Below are 18500 nucleotides of genomic sequence, written 5' to 3' on the forward strand. Positions count from 1 at the left end.
TGTCAGTAACTTTAATATATGTTGGTAGAGAAATAAATCGGCAAGTACATTTCCGTGAGAAAATTCGCAGGTAAACAAACAAAGAAAATGAGGAACAAATCATATGTTAATCTGAAGGAAAATCCCTAGGTACTTCATGCGAATTTTGCTGGGGATATTTNAAAATTAACCAACCTTTGTTTCGTTCACGTGGAATTCTAAAACGAAAACTAACAAATTTTCATCAATTTTGTAAACTAATTTTTTTGATTCTTGTAATTTCAATATTTTATTGGCTCTACTAATTATCTAAAAATAAATAAATACATACTACTCCAACATATATATAAACAGATCTATATTAAAATAATCGTGATATTAAAAGAGTAAAATAATGTACACGAAAAACAGAAATCAAAATACAAATTCCTTCAACTCTAGTTTAGGTCAACAATTATTATTTATTAATTTAGCATATTTTGTTATATAATTGATGGGCATACTACCTAATTCCTAGCAAAATCTATTGTTATTTTTTTTATTTAACTATGTAATAAAGGCCGAATATAGGCAATGAAAATTAAACAATTCTTTTGTCGAAGATATACTAAATTAAACAATGAACGAAGGAAGCGCGCGCACACATACAAAAGGCGAGCAAAAATGCACCTTGTAGGCAAAACGGCTCGTGGGATTACCTCTTTTACGCTGTCTTCTTTCTCAAATTAATTTCATGCCTTCATTCTCTACCAGTATATCTTTTTTCAAGTCTGATCTGCTCAGACTCTTAAAAATACATATAACATCAACCTAACAATCATCACCTCAAATTAAAGAAAAATATAAATACAGAACAATGTAAACATTAAATTTGTGTATAACCCAATATAATTACAAAACATAATAAATTTCAAATTTATCTGTAACCCGTCTTTAGTAAGAAAACAACATTGGTAGTACTTTTGCATGAATGATTGCTTTATTCCCCGCTAATTCTTCTCAATTCTGCCCCACACAAAAAAAGAATGTATGCAATAATAGACGAAACTCTAAATTATAAACCTATAAGTTTCCATGTTCGGATACAACACCATCCCAACTTTAACTCTTCAATATAACGTCCTTCTTCTATATTACAATTCTTCATAACGAAGTGTTAATTACTCAACTATGTCCAACGTCCTTCTTCTAGTACAATTCCTCAAAGTGTTAATTTGTCAATTATGTCCTTCCTTGTAAGCATTTATTTGAAAGATTTAAGGGTATAAAAGACGGTTAATATTTGGGGGATATTTTAGTCATTCAATATTTAGCGTGGAACATTCGTGCTTTTATAATAATATAGATAGATAGATATGGTTTATTCTAATACTAGTGAATATACAAGTTATATTAAGTTAAAGTAAGAAGAATTGATGAACCAAACCAGTGTTGTTAGAGCAACGGGGACCTCGAGCTTGATTAGCCTCGAGATGGGTTAAGAACAAACAAAGTATGAACAATAAAGTAAAAACAATAAAGCTGAAGAATAAATGTGGAGCACTATGAACAAGAAAAGCAGAGTAGAATATTCTACTGCAGTGAATGAGATCAGATTCCCTTTACAAGTGATTGGGGTCCCCTTTATATAGGAGAGGAAAATTCCAACATGGTACATTCCCAACTATGGTAAAGAATTCTATTGGTACAGCTGTATAACTACCTAGTACGGACTCGTACTATTTCGTACAAATCTTATCCTATAATTTATACCCTGACCCACGTGTCCCTGAGAAATTCCCGCTCTTTCTTGAGTGTCATCGAAATTATACTTTCCTCGTGGCAGATTATGGCGGGCCTCCAATTAGCCTCTCGAGGTGCACACATCCCGACCAGAGTTTTATCAAGCCTCTGATCCTTACTCCGAGCTAGCTTCCAAACTCGAGCTCGGGGTATGATCAAGTCTTCGAGATCGAGCTCTCTGATTTAGACCATATACATATACAGATAGTCCCTGCGTCTCTTAGAATGAAATAATATGAAACGATTTGAATTCCCGAAGTCCTTTATGATGGCATCTGATGGGTTTTCAATATCTTAGCCTTATACTTCTTATGTTTTGATGATCTAACAAACTTGTCATGAAGAACCACATAGAGAACCTGGCCCACAGGATATACATTTCATGTGAACTGGTCGAAGTCTGAAAATCAGCAAATGGATGAACGACCACAGGGAGAAACACAACAAGGACCTGGTGACCTGGTCCCTTAGGGTTCTCCGACACAAGCAAGTAAGTGACTGTATGCAATCAATATAAAGAGGAACACAACAGGGACCTGCTCTCTTTGGATTCTCTGACAGAAATACAAGTCAAGTACACAGCTGGAACGTAACAGAAGAAAGTAACCATCTAGAAACTATCATAGAAGAGGAACACAACTAGGACCTAGTCCGTTGGTGTGTCCTGACAGAAGTACAAAGTCCACTATCCAGCTGGAACGCAACTGCCCAGAAGTGGCAGTGCAGACAGTACAGCAGTCACTTCTCATTGGGAAGAGGCGTACACCAAGAGTTGACATCACTATCCATTGTGCTATCCTTTGTGATAAAACAACCTGGTGCAAGACACACCATTCTTTGTGCATTCAGTGATATTCTCTCAAGAAACAAAAGTATTTCATCCGGCATTGAAGTCACTGGTGTGTCAATAACAAGAAGACAACTCCAGTGGAAACCAAATTCATAAACTTCTGAGTTTATGTTGTGACTAGGGATAGTCATAAGTTTATTGATGAATAAGTGCGAATGAACACTTGAAACATAAAGAGCCTATGTGAGAGGTAAGCTAAGACAAAGCACATAACCCAAGAGACATTACGTAGAATATAGATATGAGAATGGACCAACAAGTAGTTTGTAGTTGATTGAGGAAGAGCCTAGTTATGGCTAGACAAGAGGATACAGACAAATCAGCAGATCAGGCAAGATAAACGTAGTGAACCCAACATAGTGAATTCAGTCTCGCAGATAGGACATCATGATCCTTGAGAAATATTCAGATAAGAGTTGGGTAGTTAAAGGTACCGTATAAGTTTTACAGAAATAAAAGAGAGTGCCACTAGGGAGACAGTCAAAAATTTCATTTCAGAAGCAACCCTACGAGCACAAGGGCGCGGAGGTAAGTAACTAGGGATAATTATAGGCGAGTAAGAACATCTAAAAAATTCCTTCGGGCATAAAATTTAATAAGCTTGCAGCTTTACAAGAGTCAGAAGGTCTCCCTATGTACTATAACAAAAGCTAGCTGACTAAATAAGGAAGAAGGCTTCAACCTAAGCCTAGTAACTTGAAGAAGATGTGGTCTTGTAACAACAGTCTCACTACAACGTTGTATGCACACCATAAGAAAGTGACACCTATCGTGGCTAATGAATGGGGAAAAAAATCAAAGGTGAAGTTTGAGATAATATGAGGTACAGGAAATTACAGTATTCGTGGGCAATAAGACAAGCCAAGTATTCATGCAACAAGTGGAAGAACGACCAGGAAAAGTAACTCCTTATATTTAAAGACAGTTGAGAAGGCACGAAAGGAAATCTATGGTGCTAGCAAGTTAAAGGAATGTTGCGAGTATTATGAATAGGTATATGTAGGTCACAAGATAATGCATCATAGAGAGACAAGTTTTTAGGTAGATAGGAGTAAGGATAAGAAAAGGTGAGTGAGAAGGTGACGTGAATAGGTAAGTCCTCGAGATTAAACCCATCAAAATACATGAGAGCTGATGGTTTCTGTAAGTAATAGAAAGCTCGGTACAACCTGAATAAACTCAGAGGAGTCTAAGACTAGGAGCAATTAGAAGAGATGAAGTGCTGCCCTGGTAGTAGAATAAGGGTGTAATTGTGATAGATAAGAGGATGACGGTTAGGCCTTTGATTGAGTAACGATTTAACGAGAAAGGGATTTTATGAATTGCACGGGATTAGAATACCCCCCATAAGATGAATCGCGTTCGGACGCTATGAAATACGGTTATTGAAGTATAGTATCGTCCCTAGGTGGATCAGGCAAATAACTTCAGATGTTCCCCGATGCAACGTGAGTCCGAACGACATGTATTATAAAATAGGTTTCAAGTGATCAATGATAGGTTATAGATCAACATTAAGGTGAATCAACAATAGATGGGTACAAGTTCCAAAGTACGAGATGGGATTGTTTTTTTATTCTTAAGATGAATAGTAATGAGGAAGCACTAAAGGACTTAGAATTATACATATAGGATAAGCAACGAGAGAGTAACCTGGAGTTGGGTGGCAGACCTCGATAATAATAAACCGAAGTAAGAGTTAGGATATAGTATGACCTATCTATATGTAGTAAAGCCATAGGCACAGATAACGGAGGCTATGAAACAAGATATAGCAAAATTCATAAGTTCGACAAAGTACCGAGCGAAGAACTTTAGTACACCTATAGATGCCCAGAGGGAAAGGTCGTCATAGTTCTGTATATGTTCACAAAGTGAGGCCTAGAGATTGGCTAAAAGATGGAGGAAAGAGAAGACTAGGCGCCCATACAAGGACACAATCGTACATATNTTTAATATATGTTGGTAGAGAAATAAAATCGGCAAGTACATTTCCGTAGAGAAAAATTCGCAGGTAAACAAACAAAGAAAATGAGGAACAAATCATATGTTAATCTGAAGGAAAATCCCTAGGTACTTCATGCGAATTTTGCTGGGGATATTTTCTTGGAAATTTACCTGGACAATTGGTTATTTGGGAAATTACGCTACTAGAAATTCGGGAAAAACCATCCAATAAAATTGATCAAAGTTGGTTGGTAATGGCCAATACCGTCCAAAACGCGACCATTAACGTGTGGTCTGTATTTTGAAGGTCAGAAGGGCATACCGACCAAAGTTGGTCGGTCAAGTAAATTCAAAAAAAAAGAATTGATGAAAAAAAGTTGTTTTTTAACGCTACTAATATATGTTGAAAATTAAAGTTGAGAAAAAAATTAAATATACGAATATATTATAAAAATAATAAATAAACTAATATTAAGTTATTTTATTTATAAATAAAATACATAGGTAAAAATATATTATATAATATATAATATAGAAAGTATTACATAAATATGAAGGTTTATATCAAGGGCATAATAGACTTTTCAAGTAAAAGTGTGACTTTAATAACTTTTGGGTAACAAACACAAAAATTCAATAACCATGAATAAAATTATCTCTCTAAATTAAAACGAAGGGAGCAGTGCAGACGGACCAAAGAGAAATGAGAATTGAGCAGTAACACGAATGTAAGCCTAGGAAGTTGGCAGGCAACAGTTGAAAAAAGTAAATTACTGCAAAATACTGAGTACAGTAATTGCGTCAATCTCAATGAATTTGCGCTGTAACAAAGTTTCTTTGTGGCAATAACTACACTGTATAATATGCCTCTATTTGGACTTGCAAACAGCATTCACCTTGGGGTTTTCGACCTACTTTTGACTAATACCAAGACGAGATGTGATAGTACACCATATAATATCTATTTGGACTTTAGATCCTAGACTAGAAAACCCATCATCTTTCTTTTTTTTTTTTTTAATTTGCGCGCATTTCGGCTAATTTTGGTCCGTATAAATATCAGTTAACTTGGACAGTAAAGAAAAAATCACCTAATGTCTTTGTGTTCGCTCGAAGTCATAATCGAGAAGCTGTAACTTCACCCAGAAAATAAGATAATCGAAGCAAAACAAATAACAGGTAGTATTAAAAATTAAGAATAGGATATACGCTAGTACTACTGGTATAAAAAAAGTAATATATGTACAAAAAGGAATTACGCTCGATTACTTATTACTCTACTACCCTAATCGTCTACTTCCACACCATCCTATTAAGGGTCGTGTCCTCCGCGCAAACTGAAAATATGTTATGTCCTGTATAACACATCTACTCAATACTTCTTCGGCCTACTTTCTTTGGTATGATTAACTTAATCATTCATGATATTTACGTTAAAACTTATAAATATATAATACTACTAATATCCATCTTTTGTATATATACTTTTCTCACTTGACAATAATTAATTAGCGTATATTTTTACTTTAACAACTCTTAACAATATATGGTAAATTTGTGTAATCAGATATAAACATCAGAATATGAACAAGTTTTTCCTGCTGTGGCACCTAGTAAAATTCCTTGGAATGCAAGATGAGCATGTAAGTTTAAACTATAGTTTTATGAGAAGAAAATCCTGGAAAATATTTTTTTCATAAACTCATTTTCTTCTAATTGAAGGAAAATGATTTTCCTACGAAAAGGAGGGAAAACAATATTTAAAACTCTTTCTCAACCTTCCCTCGTCCCTACCCCTATCCCCATCCACCCTCTCATCAGTGGCGGAGGCAGGATCTCCAGGAAGGGGTTCAAAAAATTTTTTATAACTAGTGGGAATTGAACCCATGACCTTATGTAGATTTTGAACACCCTTAAGGGTGTTCAAAACTTAATATATATAGGTAAAACACAGATTTTGCCTTATATATACAGTGTAATTTTTCGGCGAAGGGTGTTCGGGTGAACACCCTTGCGCCCCCCTAAATCCGCCCCTGCCTCTCACCACACCCCCTCCTCTAACATCGTTACCGCCACTCCGACCCCCTAGACCCCGATAGCATTCTCCCCCGTCCTTATCCATTTTATGTCATATAATGTTTGTCTAAATTATAAATTTAAAAAAAAAAATACTTTTTACTATCTAACCAAACACCGATAAATAAGTAAAATACACCTATTTTTCAAGAAATATTTTCCAAAAAAAACATTTTCCTTCGTACCAAACACTCCCCCGAATCATAACCAGAACAACCTTGCTGTTCTTGTACCGACAAAATGCGTGTTTGAAATGCGACAAAATGACTAATTAATATCCACAATCGCCTCTAACAGTAATACAGTATACTATCAATGACCTTATTGAAGCTGATGCAGCTCATAGACCAAAGGAAGGGTCATGTGACGATAGTGTTAAAATTTTTATTGCTAAGGATTCTTTAATATTTATAGTTTCCTATCACGATATCAAGTTAATAATAATAATAATAATAATAATAATAATAATAATAATAATAATAATAAAGTTCACTATCAAATAAGTTATAGACGAAAGTCATTTAGTTCACCTGTACCTATAATCGAACCTCTAGATTCGCTACTGGTCTCGAGAGATGATTGTATAAGGACTATACTCTTTTTTACCCTAATCAACTAACTCAACCATGTGGAAAACTTAAATACTTGGAAAAGAAGGGTTTTAAACGTAAAAATAAAATCGATTCATTCAGTATCAAATGATGCAAGACTGTTCGAAGAACTATTCTAAGTAAGAATTGATTTGTTTAAGTTTTCAAAATAATTTTACTTAATTTTAGGTTTTGGCAGCTTAACTAAAACATCACTTGCATGCGCGCGTCCAGAACTAGCTAGTACAACAACAAATTCAGTGTAATCTCTTAAGTGGGGTCCGGGGAGGATAATATATACGCACACCTTACCTCTACCTCTAAGAAGGCAAAGAGACTATTTTCGGAAGACCCTCGACTTAAAATAGGTAAAAGGAAGAGCAACAACAAACATACAAAGCACGACAAAGCATAATATTTGGTGCGGGCCATATAAATCGAAGTTATAGTATATGATAAGTTTGAGTACTTATATCTTATTCGCTTTTGTTCCGAACAAGTGATACTATTACTATCTACGATACTTTTTTTTCATTTTTTATTTAGAATATTTAACTAATAAAAACTAAATTCACATGGAAAAATTAAATGAGTTATTCTCAAATTCTACGTCGTTCTTTTTGAGGTTGAAAATACTAAAATATCTTACTAATAATTGTACAAAAGGACAGGATCTTGAACACCTAATTCTGGCTCCTGAGGTTGACAAAGAGTCACATTTAAGTAAGGCAAATAATTAGTCCAAGAGGAAGGGAGTACAAAAAGTAGGGGTTGGCATTTTCTTTTCAAATTTGTTTCCTAGTTCCTTATGTATACAAATCCATCCGGACAAACCTATTTTTACGAGTAATATGTTTACTACTCTTTGGTTCTTGAAAGCAAAGCCGAGGATTGCGTTATTTTAGTACTTTGTTCGTCAGAACCTAAGTAATTAGGACCTAACTTTCACTATTCAACGTGGCATACCAAAAGTCAATCGAATCTTTGATGCCCCACTCATTTTTATTGTTAGGCCTTTGCAAGACCACGAGTCCGGAATCAAAATGTGGTTCTTTTGGACTCAAACTACACAAATAGGTGTAAAAAAAAAGTTATCATACTATATATAACGCCAGAAAACCTGGCGCTATACATTAACGGTACAGTTACCGTTAATGTATAGCGCCAGATTTTCTGGCGTTATAATAAAAAAATATGACCGCAGCTGATATAGTGCCATAAAAAGTGGCGCTATATGTTCTTCTAGAGCTACGTACTCTTTCTTTTTCTTTTTGGTAATTATTAGACATATGAAATAACTATGAAATATGTTGTTGTCAATTTATTTGCACTTTGAATATATTGTACTACCACAAAATACCACAAGATTAAAATTTGTGTCACTAAACGTTTTATATTTTTTGCACTAAACGTTTTATATTTTTTGCAACCTTAGTTTTGTCAGTAATAGCATAAACAAATTATCGATAATCATTGTATCATCTCTATTTAACCTATAAAATTATTAGGTACCATAAAAAGTTCATCACTAATTATTGATTTTTTGGAAGAAAAATTAGAGTCGTACTTAAGTGCACACGTCAAATACGTGTAAAACAATCATTTAGTTATTGCTCTACTATTTATGAATATTCATTTAATAAGTTTTCTAATATTTAATAATAGTCATTAATGATTTGCCTAATATTTAGAACTTTGAAATCAATTAAAACTTTATATGTTCGTAAAATTTTTCTTATCTTAATTATGTAGATTATTTTCACCCCAACTAAGATTCTCAAACATATGTAGTTAACATTATGACTCAAGGTAGTATTTTTCATTTTGATATTTTATTTAAACATATTGAGGGATTTTCCAACAAATGACAAGTTATATTAAGTTATTATCGTAAAATATTAACTCAACATTGGTTATTTTTAGACTTTACATTTCCACTTATTAGCTTTACAGCTTGTTTGAATGGTTGTTACCTATTGTAAAGTATTGTATTGTTTTCACCGAACAATGTTTGTTTTGATTGTTTAGTTAAAGTTGGTTGTATTGTATTGTTAAATCCATTGTTCCGGAACAATGGAAAGTCCTATTTTTTGAAACAACCGATTTGGTGTGGTGGGATCGTTTCCTATTTTTCTTTCTAATTATGTCCTAACTTATTACTTTATAATTCTATTTTACCCTTTACCTTTTTATTTTAAATAATAGCAAAGTCTCTTTCTCACATAATTTTGTAATAGAATTCTACATGAAGTCTAATAACCGATATAAATTCTCAAGACGACATCCCAAATATAACCTAGTATATAATAACCTACATACGTGAAAAACTCATTTTGTTCTTCTGCCGCTTCTCCATACTCTTCAGGTAAATGTTTTGTTTTACTTTTGTCTGAATGGAGTCTACTTAATATTTTTTTTAAAATTTTTATTATTATGATCTAATTATAAATATAGTGTACTTATTATTATTTTTAATATTATTAACTTGTTCAACTAATTTCGGTAGAATTTGCATGAATTTAATTGCTTAATTTATATATAAGACATAATTAGTGATTAGTTAGTAGAAAGTGGTTTTCTTAAATAATTTTTATGTGTAATTTTTGATAAATTAAATATTTAAAATAATTGAGGGTATTGTAGTAAACTTATCAGTTAAAGTACAGTACGATACAGTCAAACCAAACAGCAAAATGCTATTTAACAACAACGAACAATACAATCTATCCAAACATTGTATTCATAAAACGATACGATACAATACAATACAATACAGTACAATACGATACATTATAAAACGATGGGGAACAGTGATCCAAACAGAGTGTTAGCTTCTTTTTTTTAGGAGTTGACAACAACACTTTTTTTCCATGACGTCCGTAATATTTCTTGTTAGTTTTAATAAATGGCAGCAATTTTAGTTTTATTATTGGTATATATGATAATAATCATGAACTGCTACTTGTTAACACAAATTTTAATCTTGTGGTATTTATTGGTAGTATAATATATTCAAAGTGCAAATAAATTGACAACAACATATTTCATAGTTATTTCATATGTCTAATAATTACCAAAAAGAAAAAGAAAGTGTACGTAGCTCTAGAAGAACATATAGCGCCACTTTTTATGGCACTATATCAGCTGTGTCAGATTTTTTTTGTATAACGCCAGAAAATCTGGCGTTATATATAGTATGGTAACTTTTTTTTTTATACACCTATTTGTGTAGTTTGAGTCCAAAAGAACTACATTTTNCGCTATACATTAACGGTGCAGTTACCGTTAATGTATAGCGCCAGATTTTCTGGCGTTATATATAGTATGGTAACTTTTTTTTTTATACCTATTTGTGTAGTTTGAGTCCAAAAGAACCACATTTTGGTTCCGGACTCGCAAGACCACAACCACAAGTGCATGCATTCACGTAGAGTCTGAGGAAGAGTCGTACACCTCATATGTAAGGTTCAAGGAAGAGCTGTACTCCAATGAGGTGTCTTGTGGGTAGCGTTCTTTGATGATGTAAGTATCGATGGCTGATTTCACAGCTCGAACCTATGATCTGTAAGTTACACGGATCCCCATTCACGTAGGGTTCAAGGAAAGGCCGCACCCAGTGGGTGTGATGCAGGCAGCCTATTATGATGCAAATATTAATGACTGATTCCACGGCTCGAATATGTGATCTACATGCAAATCACACAGAAATAACTTAAGCGATGCTCCAAAGCTCTCCTCAAGCACAAGATGTACTCTTCATTGTACGGAGGATATCTTTGAGGGAAGGAATTCATCCCTCTACTCTTTTCTACTTAGATAAGATTGTAACAAACATAAGACAATTGATTATTGTAACGGTAAAGTCACAAGTTTACTTAGCACCAAATGAACACATACCAATTTGTAGCTTATTGAATATACAACAAAGATGACTCGATTTGTAGTAGTAGGGAATGAGCAACTCATTTGCTTCAGCAAAAGAATGGAGATTAAATTTCTTCTATCTTTCCAAATACTATGAACCGAATCAATACCTCCATTAGAAGATTAGCTAGCAGAATATGAAAGAACATGAAGCTCAAATGGAATATTTTCAATAATAGTCAAGAATTGTCAAAGCAATGTAAAAATGCTGTCCTGCTAAAAGATGCTTAGCTTTTTGAGACTTTGTACAGCAAATTTAACAAGTTTCACACTGCCTCATTCCTAAGAAAACTAGCTTTCATTCAGTTTTACATCACATTTTTTTGTCCTTCCAGCATCTTTCCCATAGCAGAGGAAGAAAAGATATCGTGTGGTTGTTTTTGTTGATCAAAAAGCAAACTACCTCAGCTCCTGCAGTAATAATGTGCAAAGTTCATATTGGCAAGTGATGGTGAATGATGATAAGGTAATGGTACAGTAGAGAAGTGGTGTTGATGAGCAGCGGCTGAGGTTGAATTAGCGAATCCTGATGATGCTGCAGTAGAGAAGAGTGGCACTGAAGGACTCCCACCATAAGGATGTTGGTCTTGCCGCGTCCAATTTGGTGAAGAATCAACTTCCATACCCTTCCCTATTGCTGTTCCCTATAAGGAGCATCATAGTATTTTGTTCAATGCTTAAATCAAAGATCAAATTGTCAAACTGTTTAGATTTACAGCCAGTAAGAACAGTGATTACATAAGACAATAAAAAATTGTGTTTTCTTAAAGCTATTCCTATCAGATAGAAAAACTGGATATTAAGATGAACTAAGACAGAATTTTTTCTATCCCCTTTGATTATATGCCTACATATATGCTAGTGAAAACCATGATAACGTCATGAATACTGAATGAAGATGATATGATCCATGTCTATAAAGAGATATTATACCATTAGCCTCCTGTCTAGTTATCTAAGGAACATACCATTATACTAATATTCGCATCAAATGATTGGGACTTCTAGATGCTACAGTTACCACTCGAATAAACAGAATAATTGAAATTGGTTCAATCAGTATTGACATGGAATACCTTAAATGTGGGAAAGACACTGGTGTTCACTCCATTCCAGAGCAGAGGGCGATCAGTCAGCGGTTGACGGCAATGAGGCAGTTTACTTCCTATTGTGGTAGGAGAGTGCTGAAAAAAGATGTGCAACTATGAATGCTGCTTTATGAAAATATAAACTACCAATCTTCCTTTGTGAGACATCTCATATGTAGATGACTTCAAAGAATCAGAATGAAAATCATGGAATCCAATTACCATGGCTCCTTTATATTCAGTCAAACCATTTGAAGCAAGAAGGAATTCAGAGTTTACCATTTGGTAGCTGTTGCCATGCTGTTCATCAGCTAGTGAAGAGGAGGCTATTCCCAAGTTCAGATCTAGATTATGGCTTGCACCTACATAAGGATGGAAAAATAGGTCGTTTAACACGATAAGTAAAAGAGTAAAAGACGCAACTATCATAATGGAGTCCAAATATGCGGAAAAGCCTAAACATAACACCTCCATTATCCTCGGTACTTAATTCCCCTTCATACGTGCTTAGCTCAAAATTGGTGACTGCCTCTTTTCCGCTGCATTTTATAGCAGCCTTGTCGTATGCCCTGAGCAAGAGAAAAAGACCAAGTCTAGTCAATGCTGAAAGGGTAAGCAACATAATGTAAAAGGGAGGGGAGAGTCAAGTTATGATCATTGGACCTTGCAGCTTCTATCTCACTGTCAAACAGTCCAAGATAGATATACCTGCAGGCATATATCCAATGAGACAATATTCTTCTAGTTTATAAAATCAGTATATTGATATGAAAGATAACAAGAAAGCTTTTAAACAGCTATATCACTGATAATATGACATGCCTAAGCTATGGTGAGATAAGTGGTAACTCACTTCTTTCCAAGAAACTGCCCCATCCTAGCTTCCCATCGTCCACATTTGTGCAGTGTAACTCCCCTGTATTTCGAACTTCCTCTAGAGAAACCAGTGCTCTGACGTCTAAGTATGTGCACAAACTCTTCCTTCGTAAAATTCGACATCTGCATTACCAGTCACAAGACAATTAAAGCGAACCAAAATCAGTTTCCTAATTGAGAAAAAGGATTTCAAACTTAGGTGGTTCAATAATTAGGTATCCTACAACAGACCTGCTTTAGATCATCGTGATAATCAGCGACATTGAAATTGATATCTGCATCAAGTCCTCTAAATTTAATTGCAGCACGATCATATGCCCTGAAATTAGCAGGGAAATTAAATTTAATACAATAACAATTCGATTTCTGCCATTTAAATAGTACAATCACAAAATCACTTCTCTAATAAAACTCATTCTAACATTAACGTACCTAGCAGCAGCATGTGCAGTGTCAAAGCCGCCTGTACAATTTATTTTAAAAAGTTCAAAAATGTCCAAATGAAGCTTGCAGTTAAAAACAATTCAAGAACAGAGTAAAAAAAAACTTTAAATCAACAAAGCGTTATTGTATAACAAACACATTTGCTTACCCAAGTAAACCTGTTTCCCGCAATCCCTGCATAATACATCATAGAAACTTGGTTAAATTACTAGCTTTAACTACGTATAGTTTATCAGCATTTTAACAGCGCACCGCAATAGAACAATTATGATATCTGTACGGAAGTAGCCTATTTGCATAAACACATTTCGAAATAAAAGGATTTGAGTTATATACACTGAGAGTTTTTTTTTTTTTTTTACAGTATCAGTGTAAGTTAATTAGCATTATTATCAGATTAATAATTAATGTTATGGAAATATTTATCTGTAATTATCTTATACGTTAAAGCAAAAATTCACCCAAAAAAATGAAAGAAGAACAGACCAGATGTGAGATTCCCATCGACCAGTGCGGCGATAGAATGTGACACCACGGTATTGAGAACTTTTCGACCTCGGCCCTCTTCTACTCTTCTTCACTTGTTGTCTCTGCTGCGGAACAACAATGATCCTCTGCTCCGCCGTTCCACCGTAATTAGCCGAGAGATCCAACCACTGCTGCGGCGACAACAACTCCGCCGCCGCCGACTCTCCGCCGGTCAACGGAAACAACTCCTTAGTCACAAACTCACTCTCCTCGTATTCATTCCCTTTCAGAATATCAAATGCGTAACCATCATTACGGCGACGATCATCGGAACATGAAAAAAACTCATCATCGCCGGCAGTACTGGAAGTTTCAACATTCACAATGGATGAATTCGATGTTCCAGAATTCTCCATTTGTAGTTCCCGTAGCTTCTCCGACGTCGTCGTTTCGTATGAAACGTGAACAGTATCATCGTCCATGGCAAATTCTTCGAAACCGAGATTGAGATCAAACATCTCGAAAGTACCAAACTGTATTTAGCAAAAAGTACAGAAGAAGAAGAAAAAAATCAAAACAAAGGGGAAGGAATGTGTGATACAATTACGTGAAGAGTTAGTTAATAGTGTACACACATTGATATTTATAGTGAGGAAGACGGCGTGGGGGGGGGGGGAGGGGGGTAGTAGGAATCAAATGGGGGCAGAGGCCGGCGATTGGGTATAGAGAAGAAAGAGGTTTGAGGAGAGAGTGCAATGGCGAAACCGTTGTGCGTGGGGAGTGAGTATTAATACTGCCTCCTCCGTCCAAAAATATACACTCCTTAGCAGTAATAATAATCTATATCTATATTAAAAGCACGAAAGCCCTTAGTAAAATGTCGTTCGTCTTTTTTAACACCCCTTAAAAATAGATTTTACGCTAGACGAAAATTGTCATTTAAAATTATTTCCCTAATATTTAGGGTTGAAATTAGCTAACTTTTAATTATTAAATCTTACCTTATTTGAACTGTGTAAAAAATCTAGCAATTAAATTTAACTGAACTTTCTCAACATATGTTCTCCTTTAACATGTTCGATAATATTTTACTTTTCCTAAAAATGTTCTCCTTTTTTGCTTTTGTTTTTTCTATCCTTAATAACTAAAATAATCCATTAAATAATTTTATATTCGATAAATTTGTTAACACCATTTTTCAAAACAATTCCATTTGACCAAATTGAATCCAGGCATCAACACGAATTCTATCTCCTCATACAGAAAAAAGCACTAACTCATCAACATAAATAATTGGAAGCATTGTCATCTAGGACAGAATTATGACAGGAATTCTAATCAATCTATTTCGAGAAATATGGTGAAAAAAACTAATTAAAGAGACAAAATATGAAATGTTCCATTAATTTTATTATTATTACATTAAAAAGTGAGAAAACTTAAATAATCAGCTGATAGATCCAAATGTCCACTGAAAATTTGAAACGGTCATTTTTTTCTTCAATAAAAACATTAATTCTGAAATAATTTTTTGTATTTAAAAAAATAATTTTACTATATAAATAAGTACTAACTATTAAAATATAATTATTATTTTTTGCATAATATCTGAAAAACTACAGGCAATAATTAAAATAAATAACTAAAAAATATATTAAGAAATATAAGAAAAGAGAAGATAGATAGCAGACAAGGTGGTTGGCAGGAGTCACATCCACTAATATCATTCTGTAAAATACAAAAATCATTAAAAATGAAATGTAAGACCTAACTTGTTTTACTCGTTTTGAAAGTAAGAGTTCGTGTATTTGATAAAATCATAATAGTTTGTTAAAATTTAAACTAAAGAATTGAGATGAATATTGAAAAGCACTGCATGAGAAAATTATTACGCTGTTTTCATTGAACAGTTGGTTCGGCAAATATAACTCTTTGAATTTAACTAATTAGAAAAAATTTATTTATAAATTCCATCAATACAAGTAATTTATTTTTCCAAGGGTTTGAAAATATAATTATTCAATTTTTTTTAATAATAACATCACTAGCAGTGAAAGTTATTGACTTGGTATAGTATTAAGAGTGAAATTACCAAAAATAAAACTTGAAGCAATAAGGATGAAATAGCAAAATAAAATAAATTCTAAATTAAATGAATTGTCATAATTAAACTTTTCCCCAACAAAATTACATCTTCCTATAAATTTTTTAGTATATTTAAGTTACTATTAAAATATTCACTCAACATTAGTCATTTTTTCGAATTTAATGTCATACTAAGAAATATTTTTCTTACGAGGATCAACTCTTTCATTTTCAAATCTCTAAAAGACTTTTATCAACAAAAAAAATCTCTAAAAGACCAAAAATTAATTTATTTTATTGGACAAGCCTTTAAAAAATCATGATAAAAGTATTTTCGTGTTATTTGTCTGTCTTCAGTTTTAGGTTATTGAAATAACAATAATCTTTTGTACGATATTCTTGCAATAAGTTCTTATAACTTATAATTTTCTAATAAATTTTATTTTATAACTCAAACTCATTACTTAATAATATTTATACTGTTATTTAAAATAACTTATTTGTCGATATGAATTCACGCGCATAGCGCGTACCCTAAGACTAGTAGTAATAAATTTAAAGGAATACTAGGTGTACTATATATATATAGAGTTTTTGTTACTAGTACTTTTTCTAAATGAATACAAAGAGTTTGGAGTATTAAGAGCCCGTTTGGACATACATTTTCTTTTTCCTTTTTTCCAAAAAAAATTATTTTTTTCAAAATCAACGTTTGTTCATAAATTTTTCAATTTCCCTTGAAGATGCATTTTGGAAATATTTGAAAATTTGAAAAACTCCCAAAAATTGTTTTTCAAAATTTTCACTCAAATCGCTCATAAAATTTCAAAAACAATCCAAACTGAAATTTATGTCCAAATTTCAAATACCATTTTCACTTGAAATTTTTTTTCACCATTTTTTGGAATTTTACAATTCTTATGTCCAAACGCCTACTAAATCATTATGATTAAGGAATCGTTTGGTAGGTTGTATAAGAATAGTACTGAATAAGGTGTATTTATAAAACTGAAATTAATTATGTTGGAAATATATCTTATCGACGGTTTTGTTTGGTGTATTAAAAGTTTTGAAATGGCAGTTATGTCTTTATACATGCTTAGTCATGTATTAAAAATTATGATTGCTAATATCATGGTTTGTTATGTACTTCCTCTGTTCACTTTTACTCTGCACGTTTTGACTTTTCAAGCCCCTTAAGAAAAAGTAAATGAAGTATGTATTTTACAATTTTACCAATAATAATGATAGTATTTCCAAAAGTCTTAAGAAATGATTTGAGAAATAAGTAATTAATGATAAGGGTAAAATATGAAGAAAAAAATGTTGTTTTTCTCTTGATTTAGTATAGTGGACAAGTAAAAGTAAAAATGCATTAGTATAGTGGACAAGTAAAAGTGAATAGAAGGAGTATAAGAATAATACTTAATATGATATATAACTAATAATATCAAAGCTAAAACATTTATTATTTTCCCTAATACATTTCTACTAAACGAGCCTATAATTGTGTAGATCTAGACGTGTGTGTGCATATATATATATATATATATATATATATATATATATATATATATATATATATATATGAGTTAGTTTATATAGTTAATAAATTTTTACAAGTATATGATATAAGGGGTCGTTTGGTTACCGGTTAGAGTTATGCAGGTATTAGTTATGTATGTATTAGTTATGCAGGAATAAGTAATGCAGGTATTAGTTATGCAGGGATAAGTTATGCAAGGTTGAGTTATGTTGGGATTAGTTATGCATGGATTAATTATGCGGGGATTAGTTATGCGGTAGTTATATAAGGATTAGTAATATAAATGTAATATGAGTGTTATTTATTATTAGCTTACTTTATTTTTATTAAAATTGTTAGTATAGTTTAAATATATTTTTTTAAACAAAAAAATACAAGTTTGAATAAAGGGTATTCTTGTCATTTTGTGTTTTAATACAAGTATTACTAATTATGTATAAGTTATTCCACCTTCTACCTTGCATAAATAATACATAGATTCCCACATAACTTATACATGTTTAGTTATGCGGAAAAGAAAATACATGAACCAAACATTGTATTAGCAATGCTATATTTTATGTGAAAAAGAGGAAAAAACAACCAAACATTGTATAACTTATGCTAGCTTCTACGTGGAGATTATTCTTCCCCCTTCTTTTAACCAAACAGTGTATAAAGTTATCCTACATTTAATACATAGATAACTCCTCTCTAACCGGCTACCAAACAACCCCTAAGTGTAGTACAAAAAATAGATTTTTTAATTTTGAAATAGTAATAATGTCACATAAAATAACAACAGACTTTTTCATATTACTGCTGCCAGGAAAAAACAACAACAGACTTTTTTCATTTCTATTCCT

The 18500-nt window shown here is 32.8% G+C and overlaps 1 protein-coding gene across 2 annotated transcripts; it reads right to left on the minus strand.

The window, feature by feature from the left end:
- Positions 11241-14686, minus strand: LOC109229384 (ethylene-responsive transcription factor RAP2-7-like). Of its 2 annotated transcripts, XM_019394803.1 has the most exons (10): positions 14043-14686; positions 13705-13730; positions 13545-13575; positions 13344-13431; positions 13090-13235; positions 12900-12944; positions 12705-12805; positions 12516-12598; positions 12225-12332; positions 11241-11792 (listed from the first exon to the last, which is right to left on the minus strand). In XM_019394803.1, the coding sequence occupies exons 1-10, from the start codon at positions 14540-14542 to the stop codon at positions 11553-11555; spliced, it is 1368 nt and encodes a 455-aa protein (XP_019250348.1). In that variant the 5' UTR covers positions 14543-14686; the 3' UTR covers positions 11241-11552. The 2 variants fall into 2 exon arrangements, with proteins under 2 accessions (XP_019250348.1, XP_019250349.1); XM_019394804.1 differs by lacking the exon at positions 12900-12944.

Source organism: Nicotiana attenuata, chromosome 7 (genome assembly GCF_001879085.1).
Source record: "Nicotiana attenuata strain UT chromosome 7, NIATTr2, whole genome shotgun sequence".
NCBI classification, from domain to species: domain Eukaryota; kingdom Viridiplantae; phylum Streptophyta; class Magnoliopsida; order Solanales; family Solanaceae; genus Nicotiana; species Nicotiana attenuata.

What these genes read in the sequence shown, in the direction of transcription:
- LOC109229384 (XM_019394803.1), bottom strand. Translation starts at nt 14,542, where the DNA reads ATGTTTGATCTCAATCTCGGTTTCGAAGAATTTGCCATGGACGATGAT. An exon ending in AAGTACCGAGGATAATGGAG is followed by an intron (nt 12,599 to 12,704) that starts GTGTTATGTTTA and finishes ATCCTTATGTAG; the next exon opens with GTGCAAGCCATAATCTAGAT. An exon ending in ATGGCAACAGCTACCAAATG is followed by an intron (nt 12,333 to 12,515) that starts GTAAACTCTGAA and finishes ATCTTTTTTCAG; the next exon opens with CACTCTCCTACCACAATAGG.